Source organism: Rhincodon typus, chromosome 4, assembly GCF_021869965.1.
Source record: "Rhincodon typus isolate 14 chromosome 4, sRhiTyp1.1, whole genome shotgun sequence".
Taxonomy (NCBI): Eukaryota; Metazoa; Chordata; class Chondrichthyes; order Orectolobiformes; family Rhincodontidae; genus Rhincodon; species Rhincodon typus.
In genome coordinates this window covers 105,050,886-105,072,808 of record NC_063335.1, presented here as the reverse complement: position 1 = coordinate 105,072,808, position 21,923 = coordinate 105,050,886, and the positions used below count along the sequence as shown (strand labels likewise).

The window sequence follows — 21,923 nt, the reverse complement described above, 5'->3', positions numbered from 1 at the left end:
CATCCAACCGAGTTAAACCAGCCCCCAGCAACAATATACACCTTCCAACTAATAGCACTATTGCAGTGCCTTCACCACATGAACTGCAGTGACTCAGTGTCACCTCCTTACAACCAATTAGAAATGAGTGATAAATACTGGCCTTGTTATATCCTATGAATGAATTAAGAAAACTGAAAATACTTCATGATTAAATGTGGTGCTCAAAAACTGGAGCACTCCAAATGAATAACACTTGTATCCTACATTTTGAGTACAAAATTCTCACATACTTTAATTGGTACGAGATTGCTTTGGAGAAAATTCTTAAACCCACTTCTCAACACATCATTTTTCTGTTCTGATGATGCAGCAAAATATTCAACAGTGACAACATTTTTTAACAAAACTTTTGAAAGCTACCATTTTGTTTACTTACTATCCATGCAAATTATTATTTCTTCCTGGATGCAGTGAATGAACTGTGTGTTCAGTCTAAGCCAGCATGTCCGTTATAGCTTTCCTCCTCACAAAGTATCTGTTCTAAGCTTGAATACTTTTCCTTTCTTTTAATTGCTTGTCTTTTCGTGCTTCTATATATCTTTAAATCGCTCCTTCCTGTTCTCTGATCAATAAAGCTGATGGCAATACTTTTTCACGTGAAATGGTATTGTCAAATGTGCAGCTGATATTTTTTTCCTCTACTAACAACGTTATTTCTACATCATGATGTATGGTGTATATGTACGATATGGTGGAGTTTCTCTAATTGTGATTCATACCTGGCAACAGCTTATTGTAGCAGCAAGTGTTTTATATGGTACTTATAGAAATGAATGAGAGATCTGAAGACATCTGGTTGGCTTGTGTTGGGATTTGAATGTGGCCTGTAACCTACACTGTACTTTTCCTACAGCCATCCCATACCCTTTGCTCAAGCCACATGAATGAAAAGAACCGGCCATTATTTAACCCTTTTCTTTGTTTTATAAGTCTGAAGACTTGATTGTGTTATGTAGTTTTGAGTTGTTACTTTGAATTTTATTTTGCTGTTTTGCCTGCTAGATCCATAAATATTCCTGGATCTTGCCAGAGGAAATCCAATTGAGTTTTCAGCACACACATATTGTTCTAAAGTGAAAGTTACTTTGTGTGCTGACTTAGTTGGAACAGAAAAATATAAACCATTGTATAATTTTAATGCAACTAATGTAGAATGTTTATTACTACATTAAAATCTTAAATCCACACAGACATTTTCTTTTATTTTGCACCATTATAAATCGGTGTGTCTACATTTATAGTTGAAAGTAGCCAAGTAAATGTTACATATTGTCGTTGGAGTTCTGCCATTGAAGGTGTTGATGTAATCACTACCTAACTTGTATACATGGGCATTAAAATATTCAAAGAAGCAGAGAATGCATTATTTAATGGGGAACTAAACTCCTGCCTGCTGTGGCCCAATTATCCCCCTTTCTCCAAACCCGTTAACCTGAAAACTGCCTTTAATGTTGGACCAAAAATTTAAATTCAGCAGGACCTCAAGTGGGTGGGAATTAATAGGCTACCCATTCTACAACCTGCCTGATTCTGCCCTCTAATCACTCTATGTTACCATGGAAGACAAATTTGATAATTATGGCTTGAAGATTTGAAGTATTTCATGAATCTTTGATGTCATCATGGCTTTGATTCACAGTGCTCAGTTCTCCTGTGATACACAGTAAATTCATGTGATAGAATGACACTTAACTTCAGGTTAGCTGATTATTCAAGCTTGTCTTACGTCTGTTACTGTTTCATGTCAAACTAAACAAAGAAGAAACCTACCAGAAAAATGCACTCAAACTCAAGCAATACATTTTGTGTTTAGGACTGAGATGACTGGAGTAAATTATCTAATGTTTGTTGTCAGCTGTTATTGATTTAATTGCTGTCACTTGCTGTAGGATCATGCTTTGAACAAATTGGCTGGTGCAGTTCATTACAATAATAGCAGAGTTAACTACAATAATAGCAGTGAGAATTTATAAGATGCTACAAATGTGAGTTCCTCCCTCTCTCCCTCTTTCTATGGGTTGTTTTGGCAAGGTCAGAAATCACACAACACTAGGTAATAGTCTAACAGTTTATTTGAAAACACAAGCTTTCTGACCCTCACTCCTCCTTCAGGTGATAATGAGAGAGGTGGCATCAGATAAAGAATTTATAAGTAAAAGATCAAAGGGTCACACAAATGATGAGAATGTATTAAACAAACCTCAGATGCTGTTAAACCTTTAATAGTTAGAAAGTTTTAATTGATTAATATGTATATGTAAATCCCCAAATTCCTTTCAACTCACTGCTCTGAAGAGAACTAAAGGTTTTATCAGTGTAAAGAAGAGGTGATATTTTTGGTCAGACAGTGCATGTTAGGATGAGACCTTGTTTAGAATCTGTTTGTGTTTTGGTTTGGAGTCAAACTGGTTTTATTCTAAAGTAGGAATCTATGAAACGCCACATTGACTACCTATAAATTGTGTGCTTTTTGAACAAAATAGAATGTACCTGCAAATACAACTTAACCCCATAGATTGTGTGTGTGTGTGTGTGTGTGTGTGTGTGAGAGAAACAGAGTCAGTTGTCACTGTGTTACCAAATCTCTGATTTCACCAGTTAAGACTTTACTGTGTGTGTAGTTATATTAAGTTTTAAATGAGCGCAGTTTCTACCTAAAACTTCATAAAGACCAGGCTGTCGCCTTCCATTTCTGCCAAATTCCCCATTACCCTCACGACTGAATCCGTCTCCCTCCTGCCCCCTGCTGCAGAAATGACTATGCACAATCTCAGTGTTCTTCTTTGATTATGAACTACGTCACTGACTCCATGTCAGCTGCTGTCTCCTCCACCTGCATATGTTACCTGCTGCTTTGCTCCCTGCTGGCATTCCCATTCAAGATTTTCTCAAGTCCACACCAAACTATTCAAAAGCTTTCCTGGCTCACTTTCATTCTGCACCCTCTCTAAATCTATGCTGCCCATATCCCAACCCACACCAAGTTTTCAACACTTATCACTGTCTTCCATCAGCCCATAACACCTCTCTCTCCATCTCTCCAAAGGTCTCTGTTGCTCTGACCCTGCCTTCTTGTGCGTCCTTCCTTTCTTTGTCCTCACCATTAACACCCATGCTTACACTGGCCTTAGCCCAATACCAACCTGTCCACCTCTATTTCTTTAAAACCCACATTTTTGACCAACTGTTTGATCAGCTCTCCTCATCTCTTAGTATGTGGCTTGCCATTTAAGTTTGTTTCTTGTGCCTCACTCAAGGGGCTTGGGGCAGCTGATACATTAAAGGTGCAAGTTATTGTTGTGTCATCAAATAAACATTCAAAAAATTATGGTTAAGATTATTTAATGGCACTGCAACAAACAACACATGGCTAGGTGAGATTCCTTTGAAAGAAATTTAACTGGCAGGTATGTTTCAGCATTACACATTATCATTAAAATATAGGTTTCTTTTTAGACTATCTCAGTAGTCAATGATATTTTAGCATGTTGAAAGAGACCATTCAATACCTCGCATGATGAAACTTTAAAACACATACATTTATGTTTGTTTTAATAAAATTACTATAAACAGACAGTGATCTTTTCTTGTTATCCTCTGTATGCTTCTGCAGATAAACAAGCTAAAGACAGCACAGTTGAAAGATGATCTTTTTTGACCTTCATCGTTGGTCTTTAGTTTGAGCAAGTGATTACTGCAGTTAATGGGTAGATTTGCCTTCAGCTACACTGGATAATTGTGATGGATGGTGTCTGTTTTTCTACAAGTGTCAGTTCTCCACTTTATTTCCACTGCATCTGATGAAAATTTGACTTTGGCTAATCGTCAAATTTTCTTGTAGATTGTAGAAAGATTACTTGCAGAAATTAACCTCAAACTTTAAGGCCAATGTGGAATCTTCCAGCCAACTGTCTGAAATGACCAATTTTCTTTCATACTTAGTGCACATATCATGTACCTGACCTCTTCCATTATCTGCACTGTGCAAGTATTTGGGTCTTTGTGTTTAGCTGTAATAGCAGATATAATTTACCGTGTATTTCTTTCCTTTGTTTCTCTACAATAGCCCAGTAGACCAGGCTACCCAAGTCCAAGATCCAGTGATGGTTTCTTTCCCAGTCCACAACATATGGTGCAGCATAATCATTATCAGGTAAATAACAGACATTGTAAGACATTTTTGGGGAAAAATACCACTGAATTTGCAACACATGGTAGCATTATAACTTGGATCAACCAAACATAACTGTAACAAAGACCAAATTGATTGAGTGGTGATGGCCTTGATACATTCATCCAGTCACAACCTTGAATAACTTGGAGTATCTCAGCCTACCCCGTAGCAGAACATGGAGTTTTAAAACTTGTCTAAGTGAAGCACTTAATACTTGAGAGACCATGGACCAAGAGTCTGTTTTGGCAGTAATAATTTTTCTGTTATGTAGTCATAGTAACATGTATGTGCTTTCTACAGAACACCAATAAAGGAAACATCATCTTGCAGCACTAATTCTACTTCAATCATCATTGATTTATACGTACTCCTGTTGCAAATCTCTAAACATATTAACTGTAATATTGAATTCTAGAATCCTTTGGTTTATTCCATGTTAAAAATGCTGTGTCCTCTTGACAACTGTGAATTGAACTAATCTATAGCTGTGGTCACTGTAGATCATTTCAGTTAATTGTGTTTATTAACAGGTTTCTGGATATACTGGTTCACACGGAATTTCGCCTATGCCTGGAACTATATATACTGCACAGGCAAGTGTATTAGATGCTCATGATTCCTGGAATCATCATAGAGCTTAGGATATTCCAATTTGGCCACAAAATCTGGAGGTAATATAATTCTGCAACCAAGGTATTCAGTTCATTGAAGCTTGATTGGAATAAAGCTGATAGCTTGCCCTTCAAGCCATGCCCTGGATGTTAACATATAATGAATTAAAAAACACCATCAAGTCATGATGGAGTATTTGAATAAAATATACATCCGTTGTAATTTAGATGCTGGAAAAGGCATCTCTTGAGTTTGACAGAACCAGGGATTTTAGATCTTTCTCAGTGCGATCCAAACAAAATAAGTACTGGATATTTTTAATTGAATTGTAAAACAGTGACATAATCTCTAATTCAGATGATGTCATTACCTTGAGCTTTGTGTTTGATCACCCATTTAAATTAATTTATGATATTGCATGTAATATGAAATTTTGTTTAAAGTTTTAGCAAAGATTTGTAGCTCGGGTTGTGGGGCGAGGTTGTTGACTTACTCGCCAAACTGGCTTGTTTTTGTTCAGACGTTTCGTCACTATGCGAGGTAACATCATCAGTGAGGCCTCCGATAAAGCGATGTTGTGCTACTCCTCTTGGAATTTATACCGTCTTGTTAAAAACTCATACAGAACAAAACTAGAAATGACACTACTCACCATGACGGACCAGACAGTATAAATTCCAGATAACAAGGTGTAGAGCTGGATGAACACAGCAGGCCAAGCAGCATCAGAGGAGCAGGAAAGCTGACGTTTCGGGCCTAGACCCTTCTTCAGAAATGGGGGAGGGGAAGGGGGTTCTGAAATAAATAGGGAGAGAGGGGGAGGCGGATAGAAGATGGATAGAGGACAAGATAGGTGGAGAGGAGACAGACAGGTCAAAGAGGCAGGGATGGAGCCAGTAAAGGTGAGTGTAGGTGGGGAGTTAGGGAGGGGTTAGGTCAGTCCAGGGAGGACGAACTGGTCAAGGGGGTGGGATGAGGCTAGTAGGTAGGAGATGGGGTTGGGGCTTGAGGTGGGAGGAGGGGATAGGTGGGAGGAAGGACAGGTTAGGGAGGCGGGGACGAGCTGGGCTGGTTTTGGGATGCGGTAGGGGAAGGGGAGATTTTGAAGCTTGTGAAGTCCACATTGATACCATTGGGCTGCAGGGTTCCCAAGCGGAATATGAGGTGCTGTTCCTACAACCTTCGGGTGGCATCGTTGTGGCATTGCAGGAGGCCCAGGATGGACATGTCGCCTGAGGACTGGGAGGGGGAGTTGAAATGGTTCACGACTGGGAGGTGCAGTTGTTTAGTGTGAACCAAGCGTAGGTGTTCCGCAAAGTGGTCCCCAAGCCTCCGCTTGGTTTCCCCGATGTAGGGGAAGCCACAACGGGAACAGTGGATACAGTATACCACATTAGCAGATGTGCAGGTGAACATCTGCTTAATGTGGAAAGTTTTCTTGGGGCCTGGGATGAGGGTGAGGGGGGAGGTGTAGGGACAGGTGTAGCACTTGCTGTGGTTGTAGGGAAAAGTGTCGGGTGTGGTGGGGCTGGAGGGGTGTGTGGAGCGGACAAGGGAGTCCCGGAGAGAGTGGTCCCTCCGGAAAGCAGATAAGGGTGGGGAGGGAAAATGTCTTTGGTGGTGGGGTCGGATTGCAGATGGCGGAAGTGTCGGAGGATGATGCGTTGGATCCGGAGGTTGGTGGGGTGGTACGTGAGGACAAGGGGGATTCTGTTTTGGTTGTTATTGCGGGGAGGGGGTGTGAGGGATGAGTTGCGGGAAATGCGGGAGACACGGTCGAGGGCGTTCTCAACCACTGAGGGGGGGAAGTTGCCATCCTTGAAAAACGAAGACATGTGAGATGTTCGGGAGTGGAATGCCTCATCCTGGGAGCAGATGCAGCGGAGGCGAAGGAATTGGGAATAGGGGATGGCATTTTTGCAGGAAGGTGGGTGGGAGGAAGTGTATTCTAGGTAGCTGTGGGAGTCGGTGGGCTTGAAATGGATATCAGTTTCCAGGTGGTTGCCAGAGATGGAAACAGAGAGGTCCAGGAAGGAGAGAGAGGTATCAGAGATGGTCCAGGTGAACTTAAGGTTGGGGTGGAAGGTGTTGGTGAAGTGGATGAACTGTTTGAGCTTCTCGTGGGAGCACGAGACGGCGCCGATGCAGTCATCAATGTAACGGAGGAAGAGGTGGGGTTTAGGGCCAGTGTAGCTACGGAAGAGGGATTGTTCCATGTAACCTACAAAGAGGCAGGCGTAGCTTTAGCCCATGCGGGTACCCGTGGCCACCCCCTTTGTCTGTAGGAAGTGGGAGGAATTGAAAGAGAAGTTGTTGAGGGTGAGGACGAGTTCGACTAAGCGGATGAGGGTGTCGGTGGAGGTGGACTCGTTGGGCCTGCGGGACAGGAAGAAGCGGAGGGCCTTTAGGCCATCTGTATGGGGAATGCAGGTGTATAGGGACTGGATGTCCATGGTAAAGATGAGGTGTTGGGGACCGAGGAATTAGAAGTTTTGGAGTAGGTGGAGGGCGTGGGTGATGTCACGGATGTAGGTAGGGAGTTCCTGGACCAAGGGGGAGAAAATGGAGTCGAGATAGGTGGAGATAAGTTCGGTGGGGCAGGAGCAGGCGGAGACAATGGGTCGACCAGGGCAGTCAGGTTTGTGGATTTTGGGAAGGAAATAGAAGCGGGCGGTGCGGGGTTGGGGAACGATGAGGTTGGAGGCTATGGGTGGGAGGTCACCTGAGGTGATGAGGTTGTGGATGGTTTGGGAGATGATAGTTTGGTCGTCGGGGGTGGGGTCATGATCAAGGGGGCGGTAGGAGGAGGTGTCGGAGAATTGGCGCCTGGCCTTGGCGATGTAGAGGTCAGTGCGCCAATCTACAACTGCGTCTCCCTTGTCCGCGGGTTTTATGGTGAGGTTGGGATTGGTGCGGAGGGAGCAGAGGGCTGCACGTTCCGTGGGGAAGAGTTTCGAGTGGGTGAGAGAGGTGGAGAGGTTGAGGTGATTGATGTCATCACGGCAGTTGGAGATGAAGAGGTCGAGGTAGGGTATGAGGTCTTGGGGTGGTGTTCAGGAGGGGGGATGTGTTGGAGGCGGGAGAAAGGGTCAGTAGAGGAAGGGTTAGGCTAACGGTTAACGAAGTAAGCGCGGAGGCGGAGGCGGCGGAAAAACTGTTCAACATCCAAGCGTGAGCGGTATTCGTTGATGTGTGGGTGGAAGGGGACAAAGGTGAGCCCTTTACTGAGGACTGACCGTTCGTCCTCAGTAAGGGGGAGGTCTGACACCCTCATCCGCTTAGCCGAACTCGTCCTCGCCCTCAACAACTTCTCTTTCAATTTCTCCCACTTCCTACAGACAAAAGGGGTGGCCATGGGTACCCGCATGGGCCCAAGCTGTGTCTGCCTCTTTGTAGGTTACGTGGAACAATCCCTCTTCCGTAGCTACACTGGCCCTAAACCCCACCTCTTCCTCCGTTACATTGATGACTGTATCGGCGCCGCCTCGTGCTCCCACGAGGAGCTTGAACAGTTCTTCCACTTCATCAACACCTTCCACCCCAACCTTAAGTTCACCTGGACCATTTCTGATACCTCTCTCTCCTTCCTGGACCTCTCTGTTTCCATCTCTGGCAACCACCTGGAAACTGATATCCATTTCAAGCCCACCAACTCCCACAGCTACCTAGAATACACCTCCTCCCACCCACCTGCCTGCAAAAATGCCATCCCCTATTCCCAATTCCTTCGCCTCCACCGCATCTGCTCCCCGGATGAGGCATTCCACTCCCAAACATCTCACATGTCTTCGTTTTTCAAGGATGGCAACTTCCCCCCCTCAGTGGTCGAGAACACCCACGACCGTGTCTCCCGCGTTTCCCGCAACTCATCCCTCACACCCCCTCCTCGCAATAACAACCAAAACAGAATCCCCCTCGTCCTCACGTACCACCCAACCAACCTCCGGATCCAACGCATCATCCTCCGACACTTCCGCCATCTGCAATCCGACCCCACCACCAAAGACATTTTCCCTCCCCACCCTTATCTGCTTTCCAGAGGGACCACTCTCTCCGGGACTCCCTTGTCCGCTCCACACTCCCCTCCAGCCCCACCACAACTGGCACTTTTCCCTGCAACCGCAGGAAGTGCTACACCTGCCCCTACACCTCACCCCCATCCCAGGCCCCAAGAAGACTTTCCACATCAAGTAGATGTTCACTTGCACATCTGCTAATGTGGTATACTGTATCCGCTGTTCCCGTTGTGGCCTCCTCTACATTGGGGAAACCAAGCGGAGGCTTGGGGACCGCTTTGCGGAACACCTCCTCTCGGTTCGCAATAAACAACTGCAGCTCCCAGTCGCGAACCATTTCAACTCCCCCTCCCATTCCTCAGACGACATGTCCATCCTGGGCCTCCTACAGTGCCACAACGATGCTACCCGAAGGTTGCAGGAACAGCACCTCATATTCCGCTTGGGAACCCTGCAGCCCAATGGTATCAATGTGGACTTCACAAATTTCAAAATTTTCCCTCCCCCTACAGCATCGCAAAACCAGCCCAGCTCGTCCCCGCCTCCCTAACCTATCCCCTCCTCCCACCTCAAGCCCCACCCCCATCTCCTACCTACTAGCCTCATCCCACCCCTTTGACCTGTCTGTCCTCCCTGGACTGACCTATTGCCTCCCTAACTCCCCACCTACACTCACCTTTACTGGCTCCATCCCTGCCTCTTTGACCTGTCTGTCTCCTCTCCACCTATCTTGTCCTCTATCCATCTTCTATCTGCCTCCCCCTCCCTATTTATTTCAGAACCCCCTTCCCCTCCCCCATTTCTGAAGAAGGGTCTGGACCTGAAACGTCAGCTTTCCTGCTCCTCTGATGCTGCTTGGCCTGCTGTGTTCATCCAGCTCTACACCTTGTTATCTCGGATTCTCCAGCATCTGCAGTTCCTACTATCTCAGTATAAATTCCAAGCAGAGTGGAACAACACCGCTTTATCGGAGGCCTCACTGATGATGTTACCTAGCATGGTGACGGAACATCTGAGCAAAAACAAATCAGCTCAGCAAGCAAGTCAACAACCTCATGTAATTTTATTAAATAATTTTATTACAGCAAGGGCCAAATTTCAGTTTTTTTTTAGTTCATCATTGTAACAGATTTTCAAGCTATTCATGTCATTGCAAAATAACGGAGTGTTACAGAACTTTTGTCGGAACTGAACTTATATTGGCTTCAGCTACATTATGTATTTGGGAAGGGGTGAAAACTGCTCATAAAAGCAAGAGTTGCCAACGGTTGTATGCTGTTGAAATTCAGTCAATATCTTTAGTCTTATACTGCATGATATGGCATGGCATGTAAGCATTTAATTAAACTTTCAGGATTCCGGCTCTTTGGATATGCGTGGAATGGGACAGATGCTCCCAACAAATGTAATGGAAGAACAGTTGTTAAGGCAGCAGCAGGAAATGGAGGAGGATCAACGATGGCTTGAACAGGAAGAGAAGTTTCTGGTAAGTTCCCTCTTTTTCCTTTTAGTCTCTAGCCAAATATACTGTGCAATGACAAATTTTAGAGATCGATGGGTAAAATTTTAATTATTAGCTTGAAAATGTATTGAATCTGTGTAAGTGCTGATTGTATAGCCTTTAGATTAATCAGTCACCTGTACTTCAGGTTGTTAATGAAAAGGATCCAATAGAAAGCAATTGATGAAAGAATAATATCCAGTCTTACTCTGAAGCATTGCATAAAAGGTTGCACAGCTTAGATGTTATTGTTAACTTTGATATTTCTGTCTTTCTGAAGTGTTTATATTGGGTCTTCTGATTTAAGTGATAATAAATGCTTTATTACCATTGAACTGGGTTCCAATGTGACCTGACATGTTTGTCTTAGGGTCTTTAACATAATGAACATTATGATATTCTTTGTGAAAATATGGCAGTCAAGCAGCAGGAAATAAGAAGTGGAAGGGATGACCAATAGCAGAAAATAGTGTCAAGGCAATGAAAGTTATGCCAGGACTGGCGGAGTGTCGTGTGGTAAGAAAGGTTCACAGGATGCATTCATAGAGGATGAGTCCAAGTTTTGGAGAGTCGGAAGGATGACTGCCTTATAATAAGGATCGTGGCATCAGCACAGATGTTACAGTCATCAAAGGCAGCAGATTGGATGAGATCTTGAATCTCTGTATCACTGTCAGCTTTAGATGAAAGGTAGCTTCCCAGGTAAGGGAAAAGCTCCACCATTGGAAGTTCTCCATGGATCTTAATGGAGAGATGGATCAAAACTTCACTTGGAACAGATTGGCAAAGGATTTGAGTCTTCTTGAGGTTGAGGCCAAGAACAATTCTTCAGTACGCTGCCACAAAGACGTTAAATAAGGCTTGAAGATTCCCTTCCAAGACAGCAGAGATGACAGTGTCATCCATATACTAAAGTTCCACAAGCAGTGTCATTTTCTTCTTGGATTTCAATCGGTTGAGGTTGAAAGGGTTTCCATCCATGCTGTAGACAATCTCTACACCATTGGGAAGCTTGTTCTTGACAAGATGAAGAATGGTGGCGATGAAGATGGAGAAAAGCATGCAGCCAGTGACACATCCCTGCTTGACCCCTGTCTTTACCTCCAAAGGATTCTGTCATGTTGCTATCAGTGAGACCGTCATCTCTCAATGCTGTTTGAGGTGGTTTCTCTGCGTCAGCTGGGAGGACAGGCATACTAACATCAGCGTCCTCGAAGCAACCAATTGCACCAGCATCAAGGTCATGATTATCCAAAACCAAATCTGCTGGGCCAGCTATGTGCTTAGGATGCCTGAGTTCCAACTGCCAAAGCCAATCTTTATCGCCCAGCTCAAGGAAAGCACTTGAATAAGAGAGGAGGACAAAGAAAACATTTCAAAGACTCCCTGAAGGATTCCCTCAAGAAGTGCAACATAGATGTCAATGCATGAGAGACCTTCGTTCAGAAGAAACTGACTTACAGGAAACTCTTTTCTGAAGGGACACAATTCTTTGAGAACACCCAATGGCAAGAGGAAGTACAGAAAAGGAACCGGGGAAAGGAAACTCAGCGATCTCAAGGCTAAGGATCATTCCCACTTCCTGAAAACACCTGCCAAATGTGTAGTCTGATATGTGGTTGTAGGATTGGTCTCATCAGCCACATAACAACCCATGGAACTCCTGACCAAGGACACGGAATTTCCTAGGTGGACAATCATACTCATTGGTGAGTGATTGCCAATGATGAAGAGACTGAAATGTTGAGCTAGAACATATATTGATGAGGTTGGAAACATAGTTTTGCGCAAGGACATGGATAAACTAAGAAAGGGTATTAAGGATTTTAATTTGAGATTTTTTTTTCAAGAGACAATGGATGAGTGCAACCTAATGTGAGAGGTTATGTTTTGACTTTTTTGAGTATTAATACAGTGGTTCTTACAAAGTTAGCAAAAACAGGTATTCAAGAAAAGTCTGTTGGTATTGAAAACATAGAGATATGCTTTTCTCTCGCAATGGGAACTGGGTTATTGAATTTATTTAAGGCAGAATTAGTTAGATGTTTGGTTGCCAAGATGATTCTTAGGTTATGGGGTCAGATGAAAAAGTGAAGTTGAGACCATAATCAGATTAGCCATGATCCTGTTGAATTATGGAACAGGCTGGATTAGCTGAATGGCCTACTCCTAAATCTAACCCTATGTTTCCTTTGTGGGTTTTAGCAGCTGTGAAGTGACACAAAGGCAAAGCTTGATAGTGTTATGGAAATTGGTATTAATTGTCTTGATAATGGATAAAATGAGAAGTTTGAGGATCAATTCCAGTTGAACAGGATACTAGACTTGCACCTGAGTTTGCCTTTATTAGCAGCCTGGGAGGGGAATCAAAACAGGCAATGATTTTGGATTTTTCCCCCTTTGGAATCCAAATGAGAAGCTGTAAAGAGCAGAGTTATCCTAGCCAGTGCCCAAGCCGCAATTTATCTCTTTACCAACATCAACCAACATCATAAATCACTTATCCAATTATTATTCTATTACTGCTTCATGGTCTTTGCTGTGTGAGTATAGCCTGCCATGTTTCCTACATTGCAATCGCACATAATTGCCCTTTAAAGCCCTTTGGAAACCCATGATGTTGTGAAAGATATTATGTAGATCGAATTTCTTATTTTCTTAGTTGTGCCCAAGCCTGGGAACATGTTATCTCACCCTGAGATTGGGAGGAGCAGAGTTTAATGGAATTGTAGTGTGCTGAGAAGAGTTACATAATGGAGAAATAATGCCCTGAACCTTCAAAATGTCGGTGTTCAAGCTGCTTGCTTTTAATAGTTTTGAAGATATTTTTGTATGTTAGATCTTGTTCCACTTCTTTTTGAGAAATTAAAAACTTCTGTAAGTTTCTTGAGCCAATTCTGATGAATGAGTGACTTACAAGTTCATTCATTATTTCACGGAATCTCTTTCCATCAAGACAGTGTAATCCTATTACAATGAAGGAAAAGTGGTTTTTTTGTGTTTTGTTTGAATATTCTTTGAAAACAACAACATCAAGATTGTTCCTTTGTCATTGGTGATCTATTCTCAACTTTGCTATATTTCCCATGAACTTAATAATCTTCCATTTGAACTGTGTATTTCTTTCATACCCAAAGACCGTTAAAATCTTTATTTTGGCAAACAAGAGCATAGTTAAGCATCCTGAAATTGGCAGGAGAGTTGTGTCAAAACGATTGAGGCTATAGAAAATGCACAACATTGTGCTAAATAAAGACTGAGTATTCATTCCACACTTAAGCCACAAATATGGTATGTTTTCTACCCACTTTACATTGTTATATAGACCATCCAGAACAGAGAGAGACAATTAGATTCAGTTTGTCCGAGTTGGCATTTATGCTCTACTTGAGCCTACTCCCAGCTAAACCATCAGCATAGCTGATGTGCTGATCTAGTCTCTGATCAAATACTTCAATGATCGTTCACAACTGTTTGTCATAGGATATTCTTTGCATTAGGATTTTTATGAATTTCCTGTTCGATTTATTTTTGACTACCTATAAATTTCTACATTTTTCTACATTTATTCCATAAAATCCTTTTGATAGCGTAAAGACACCTCGTCCTATCAGGTCATCCTCAGCCTTCTGTTTTCTAGAGAAAATAGAATGACTTCTAGCTGTTTCAGTGTAGGTTCACTGTCTGTCTCAGTGTCCCTTAGTTTTCACAGATGAATGTCAGAGAAAATGAATAATTGAAAACGTGATACTGTACTGAAAACAAAACGGTGGAACTATCATAAAATAGTGAAGAAAGTGGGAAGGAATATCTGGGAAACTGGCCACATTTCCGATATTAAGTACTGCTGAAAGAAACCAGTTTCATTGATTTGACATTGACCTTTACATGAATGCACCACTCAAGGACGCCTTTGATATTTACATTACAGCACTATAACATGGCAGTCTAGACCCTCCCTCTAATATGCACAACAAATCATTGAACTTGAGAACACAACAACTTGCATAGTTGAATTTAGTTTTAACAATGCCATGGGACAGCAATGGCCTGCTAGTATTGTCACTAGTAAACCAGAGACCCAGGTAAAGTTATGGGGTACTCAGCAAGGGCTTTCCTTGCCCATGTTTGTCTTGATGCTATGAGACCTCTTGTTGAGGACTCCCAGGATGACTTGGGCTATTTAAAACTGGTTGGTGTTGGGGCCCAGCTCTAAGGAGTAGATCAGAAGATGTGATCTTGGAGTGGATTACACGATCAACTTCCACCAGATTGACAAAAGGCCCTGGCAGACAAAGAGAACTGGGACACAAAATATCTTGCATTGTAACTTGTAATTTGACCCTTGTAATATACAAAATTAACACTAGTGTTTCTGATATGGCCTACGACAGTTGGAACTGCTACAAGTTATTTTAACTGTCGGGTAAATCCATGAACCATTTAAATTTACACTCATATAAATTTCACTGTCAGCTATCACTGTTCCTAAATTTTAGGGAGATGGTGGTACAGTGGTAATGTCACTGGACCAGTAACTGTTGGAATTTCAACTCAAAATCTGGAATTGCAAGCTAGTCTGGTGACCATAAAAATATAATTGATTGCTATCCTGCTGTATTGTAGCCTCTGACCTTCTCTCGTAGCCACCTTATGTATATGGCTTGTCCAGTTCAGTTTCTGATCAATGGTGACCCCCAGAATGTTGATAAAGGTGGATTCAGTAATGGTAATTAGGTTAGATTATCTCTTATTGGAGATGGTCATTGCCCAGCATTTGTGTGGCATGAATGTTGCTTATCACTTTTCAACCCAACCTAGATGTTATCCATGTCTAGTTGCATTTGCACAGACTGCTTCACTATCTGGTGCAGAACATTGTGCAACCATCAGCAATTATCCCCTTTACTGGTGCCTTATGATGGAGAGAAGATTGTTGACGAAGCAGCTGAAAGTGGTTGGGCCTAAGACACTACCCTGAGGACTTCCTGCAGAGATATTCTTGAACTGAGATAGCTGATCTCCAACAACTATATCTATCTTCCTACATGCCAGGCATGACTCAGCAAAGAGTTCTCCCATTGACTCCAGTTTTACCACTGATCGTTGATGCCGAACTGGGTCAAATATGGCCTCGATGTCAAGGGCTGTGACATTCACCTCATTCTGGAATTTTTTGCCCATGTTTGAACCAAGGCTAAAATGAGGTCAGGAGCTGAGTAGCCCTGGTGAATCCAAATGGAGCATCAAGTGAGCACGTTATTACTGAGCAGCTGCTGCTTGTTAGCACTGTTGATGACACCTTCCATCACTACTGATGAGCGAGGATAAACTGATAGGATGGTTATTGGCTGGTTTGACTTATCCTCCTTTTTATGACAAGGGCATTGCTGTGCAATTTTCCACATTGTCCGGTAGATACCAGCATTGTATTTGTTTTAGAGCAGTTTGGCTAGGAGTGTGGCACGTTCTAAATGATAAGTCTTGAATACAATCACTGTAATGTTGTCAGGACCCACAACCTTTATAGTATTGAATGTGTTAAACCAATTTTTGATATCATGTGGAGTAATTTGAATTGGCTGAAGCCTCCCATCTGTGATGCTGGGGACGTCTGGAGGAAGCCATGATGGATCATCCACTCGGCACTTCTGGCTGAAAATTGCTGCAAATGCTTTAGCCTTTTCTTTTGCAGTGATGTGTTGTGCTGTCCCAGCATTGCGGATGAGGGTATTTGTGCAGCCTCCATGATAGTCTTCAGTTACTTAATCTGTTCGAAGTCTTTCCTACTTAGCACAGTGGTAGTACGACACATGACATAAAGCACGTCCCATGAATGTATTTTAAAAAAGCCCTTTCAGAGGAGATATACCAGAATGCCACCAATCATGATGGAGTAAATGAGATTGTTTACCTTGAAGCAGAGAAGTTTAAGGGGAAATTTCATAGAGGTACTCGGAATTATGAAGGTGTTTGATACAGTTGAAAGAGTTAACTGTCTTCGTTGGCAGGAAGATTAGCCCCTGGATTTATTTTGCTCTATTAGTATCTGGATTGTATTACCTGAAAAGGTGGTGAAAGCAGCTTCAGTCATTTCAAAAGGAAAAAGACTTCCATGAGTAAAGAATGAGAGTAGCACTTGTTAGTTCATTGTTCAAAGATGCTGGAAAGTCATCTGGTCACCACTTTTCTGAAGAAGGGTCTAGGCCCGAAATGTCAGCTTTCCTGCTCCTATGATGCTGCTTGGCCTGCTGTGTTCATCCAGCTCTACACCTTGTTATCTCTGGTCACCACTCCTGCTGTGTGGTCCTATGTTATCAGCACGGAGATCACCGTCAGTCAAGGACAGCGTGACCTAAATTGATTGCATTCTTGTTTAGCAGGATACACTCCATTTGTTCGTGTCAAACGATATTAAATTAGGTGGTTGATGACTTGATCTCCAGCTAAAGCTGATGGAACCTTCAGATTATCAGTTTCTTTTCTCGGGTCTGATGCTTTGTTTCTCGAAAAGCAAGTGTAGATTTTCATAGTTTAGCATAAAAGAGATGAATTTCTCCTAAAACTGAGGTCAACATAAATTGTGGTTCTCCCTCAAATGCCATTTTTTTTTTATTTAATCAGCTGTCTCAATTTTGCAGTAATTTTACTGAAAGAAAACTGAGTTATGGGCTACAGGAAACTTAAAACTTTCAAGTCATGCGAACTTGCCCTTTTTTTGTCATAAAAATGGTAGCTTTAATCTGTTTGAAGAGTTTATGGTTTCAATTAAATGAATAGTTAAGGGTTAAGTCACCAGTGGATTGTTGACCTCGCTTGTGTTTTCCTTGCCCAAAGCCAGGATTGAGATTGGGTGGTGCAGTGTGTTTTACAATTCATGGTGTTGCAGATGCAGATTCATTACCACATTCCCTGACTGCTTGTTGCTGACCTCAGCTGCACTGTTAGGAGTTAAAAAGCAGTAATGAACAGAGATTCACCTCTGAAACACCTTTCTAGAACTGGATGATCACACAGATTTGCTTTTTAAGCCGCAAAAGGTCTCCCGAATCATCTACTCTTATTAACAACAGCAGCTTGTCTATCTGCGCACAGAGCACTGTAAGTAACTAAAATATTGTGCGAGAAGGGGAGAGTTTAGGGAGCACTGCAGAAAGCTTGGTGAAAGAAATGGGTCTTGAGAAAATGTTTTCACAGGATAACTTACAGAAGTTTGGAAAGGTTACTTCAATACGCAATAGCTAGAGGCTCTTCACTAAGAATTGGGTTTTTTTCGTATTCATTCTGTGAATGTGGGGTAATGCTGACAAGGCTGTATTAATGCCCAACCCTGGTCATTCCGAGAAAGTGCTGTTGGGCTTCTTCCTTGAACTGTTGACTTGCATTCTTTAAAACTGTCATATGTAATTGAGTATCTTTCTAAGCGGTTAAGGGTTAACTGAATTCATGTGGAACTGGAGTCACATGTAGGTTGAACCCAGGTGAGTACACCAGATTTCCTTCCTTTAATGGACATTAGCCAACTGGTTTTAGTTTTTAAACCAAAATCTAACAGCTTCAAGGCCATGTTGTGGACATGGAGCCAATTGTGGAATAAGTTTTATTCAGGCTGGAAAGAACATAGATTCTGAAGCTAAACTAGGATGAATAGAGTACCAAAGTTGTCATCTGTTATAGTTGGTGGGGAGGGGAATGAAATTAGCGGTAACAGATTACAGTTTGTGCCAGGAGCTGAATTTGATGTCTTCAGACTTTCAACCAAAAATCTCAAATGTGATGTATCAGAGCTTGACTCCCAGTCAAGTGTGGTGCCATTATTTTAGAAAGGCTGTAAGGAAAAGCCAGGAACTAAAAACCAGGAGCCTTAGGTCAGCGGTGGGCAGGTTGATGGAGGGGATTCTGAGAGACAGGATTTATATGCATTCGGAAAGGTAAGGACTGATTAGGGATAGCCAACATGGCTTTGTGCGTGAAAAATTGTGTCTCACTAACTTAATTGAGTTTTTTGAAGAGGTGACAAAAACAATTTTCTGAAGGCAGAGCAGAAGATGTTGTTGATAAGGACTTCAGCAAGCATTCAACAAAGTTCCTCATGGTAGACTGGTTAGTAAGATTAGATCACATGAGATCCGGAGAGGCCTAGCCAATTTTATGTAAAATTGGCTTGCAGGTAGGAGACAAACGGTGGTGGTAGAAGGTTGCTTTTCAGCCTGGAGGCCCATGAGCATCAGTATGCCTCAGGGATTGGTGCTGCGTCAACTGCTTTTCGTCATTTATATAAATGGTTTGGATGTGAATATAGTAAGATCGCAAATGACGCTAAATTAGGTGGCATAATGGACATCGAAGATGATTATCTCAGTACAGCGGGATTTGTATTTGTGAGATGTTGTATTTTGGCAAGGCAAACCAGGCAGAACCTATACTTAATGGTAGGTCCCTGAGGAGTGTTGCCAAACAAAGAGACCTTGGGGGTGCAGGTGCATAGTTCCTTGCAAGTGGAGTCGCAGATAGACAAGGTGGTGAAGAAGGTATTTGGCATGCTTGCCTTCGTTGGTCAGAACTTTTGAGTACAGGAGTTGGGATGCCATGTTGTGGCTATACAGGACATTGGTGAATAGAATTCAGTGTAGAATTTTGGTTGCCCTACTATAGGAAGGACGTTGTTAAACTTGAGAACGTGCAGAGAAGATTTACAAGGATGTTGCCAGAACTGGAAGGTTTGAGTTATAGGGAGAGGCTGAATAGGCTGGTGCTTTTTTTTCCTGGAGTATTGGAGGCTAAGGAGTGAACTTATAGAAGTTTATAAAAATAAGTTTATAAAAAGTCATGAGGGACATGGATAGGGTGAATAGCCAAGGTCTTTTTCCTAGGTTGGGTTCAAAACTAGAGGACTTGGATTTAAGGTGAGACGGGAAAGATTTAAAAAAGACTTGAGGGGTAACTTTCTCACGCCAAGAGTAGTGCATGTATGGAACGAGCTGCCAGAGGAATTGGTAGAGGCAGGTATAATTATAACATTTAAAAGCCATCAGGATGGGTACGTGAATAAGAAAGGTTTAGACGGATATGGGCCAAATACTGGCACTTGGGACAAGGTCAGATTGGGATGTCTGGTTGGCGCCAAAGATGTTCCAAAGGGTCTGTTGCCGTGCTGTATGAATCTGTGACTGAGTTGGTCAGTCAGCCAATCCAACTGCATAAAGCAGTCAGACATGTAATGGAGAGAAAAAGAAGTGTTATTGGCATACATGTGCAAAGTGACCTTATGCCTGTGAATCATATTCCCAAGACTAGTGAGCAGGAAGAGAGCCTAAAGACATCCTTAAGAGATTCTAAAAGCTGGTATTGTGGGAATGTAAAGGAAAGCATTTCTTGAGATACACTGACTACATTTAAGTTGGTTGGAATGACATTGTGGGTAATCAGTCCTGACAACTAGAGACATTGGAAGAAAATAGATGTAGGGCTAGATGAACACAGCATCAGAGGAGCAGGAAAGCTGACGTTTCGGGTCTGGATGCTGCTTCAGAAACGGGGGAGGGGAAGGGGACTCTGAAATAAATAGCGAGGGGGGAGGTGATGATGGAAGGTAGATAGAGGAGCAGATAGGTGGAGAGAAGACGGACAGGTCAAGGAGGCGGGGATGGAGCCGGTAAAGGTGAGTGTAGGTAGGGAGTTGGGATGGGGGTTGGTCAATTGGGAGGGAGGGCAGACAGGTCAAGGAGATGGGGATGAGTCTAGTAGGTAGGAAGTGGGGATGGGGGTGGAGGTTGGTCAGTGAGGTGGGAGGAGCGGATAGGTGGGAGAAAAGACAGGTCAAGGAGGTGGGAACGAGCTGGGCTGGTCTTGGGATGAGGTCGGGGGTGGGGAGATTTTGAAGCTTGTGAAGTCTACATTGAGACCATTGGGCTGCAGGGTTCCGCCTTCTCTCCACCTATCTGCTCCTCTATCCACCTTCCATCATCGCCGCCTCCTCTCTCTATTTCAGAACCCCCTTCCCCTCTCCCATTTCTGAAGAAGCGTCCAGACCCAAAATGTCAGCTTCCCTGCGCCTCTGATGCTGCCTGGCCTGCTGTGTTCATCCAGCTCCACACCTTGTTATCTCAGAATTCGACATCAGCAGTTCCTACTATCTTTCATTGGAGGAAAATAGCCAATTTTATCAGTACCTCAGAGTGGACAACGAGGAATAATGCCCTACTATCATTATCGCATCATTATGATTGTAGTAAAGTCATATTGTGCTGTGAGAAGGGTGAAAGCCAGTCTAGAAGGATTTAAAGGGAGTTACGGAGAGGAGTCAGTGCAGCTGAGCAGTGTTGATGCATTCAAAGATACTCTACTAGAGAGGAAGTGAGGCAGTGAATATTGAGGACAACAGAATGGAGTTGTTTTTTGAGAAAGCACTTTCAATGGAATCTGAATAGGTGAGGAAGTTGGATATTGAGGCGTTGATTGATAAAGGATCAAAAAGTCAGTGTTGGGTCTTACAGTAGAATGGTAATGAGGAGGAACAACAATTAGGTCACGGTATTTCTGGACCACCTGCATCTAAAATGTACAGCTGCTGTTAAGTCAAATACAAATGTGTTTCAGCTGAGTAGAACATAATGTATTGACTGAACAGTTAAGGGAAAGATATAAAAAAAATTCTTGCAAAATAAAGACCTCAATCTTTTCAATATATAAGGTAACTGCCAAACTAAAAATTACATGCAGACCTTTTTGGAATTATGCCTGGAAAATGTGTTGAGAAATATCTTCAAAAATTATAGTCTTTCGCATCATCTGAAAATGCTTATTAAAACGCTCCTTCCTGTTTGTGAGATTTTCATCCTCTCATTACCTTAAGCTAACTTCCTGTTTATAAAATTTTATTTCTTACCTGCATCACTGCTATTGCGAGTTTGGATGAAATGCCTCAATAATAAACAAGTTCAAACTTGATTTTCTTATGACTGTAAATACAATCGAGAAATGCCATATTGGCGAGGAAGGCTTGAAATATCATTGGAAGAATAATTATGCCCAACTTCTCCCTATTTGGAAATGCTACTGCTAGAACTACAACTGTGCTGACAAGTTATTTTGGCAGAATATGATGTTGTCTTAATCTGGAATTTGAGATCACATCTGGCTGGCTGTGTGTTCTGGATTGGAGTCAAGTTTGTTGTTAACGGGTTAAAACAAAACAGTGTAAATTCTGCTGCAAAAGCTTAACATCTATCTACAAAGAATGCTGGAAATACCCAGGAGGTCAGGCAGCATCTATAGAAAGAAAAAAGTAGTATTTATGGTCAGTGACAGGAGAAGAATTGTAGCATCAGAATTGGATACAAGTAGTGATGTAATAGCGAGTACAGGGACAGTGAAAAGGCAGGAGGTGGGAAGAAAAAGAAGGGTGTATGGTGGCGTGGAAGTAAGCAATTAAATGACAGTTCTCCAGTATAGAGACCAATGAAACAGTTAAGTAGCCAATTAAGAGCCTCTTCCAACCTCCACTAGTATTTAGCCAGAGGATAGAGGAGGGATTGGGCTGGCTTTGCCACGTGGGTTAGCTGCAAATGCTGGTCAA

At 42.6% G+C, this 21,923-nt stretch overlaps 1 protein-coding gene and 1 long non-coding RNA gene across 6 annotated transcripts in view; one reads left to right on the top strand and one right to left on the bottom strand.

Annotated features, from left to right (window-relative positions):
• LOC109918182 (focal adhesion kinase 1) overlaps window positions 1–21,923 on the top strand; it is a 117,867-nt gene that overhangs the window by 63,992 nt on the left and 31,952 nt on the right. For all 5 annotated transcript variants that reach the window (XM_048595535.1, XM_048595533.1, XM_048595536.1 and 2 more), the window contains 3 exons: window positions 4,109–4,195; window positions 4,747–4,809; window positions 10,199–10,330. In XM_048595535.1, the coding sequence (XP_048451492.1) occupies window positions 4,109–4,195; window positions 4,747–4,809; window positions 10,199–10,330 (282 nt within the window). The remainder of the gene's footprint in view (window positions 1–4,108; window positions 4,196–4,746; window positions 4,810–10,198; window positions 10,331–21,923) is intronic.
• The window catches only part of LOC125482909, a 39,712-nt gene that overhangs the window by 1,885 nt on the left and 15,904 nt on the right, over window positions 1–21,923 (bottom strand). The gene's annotated exons all lie outside the window — the stretch shown is intronic.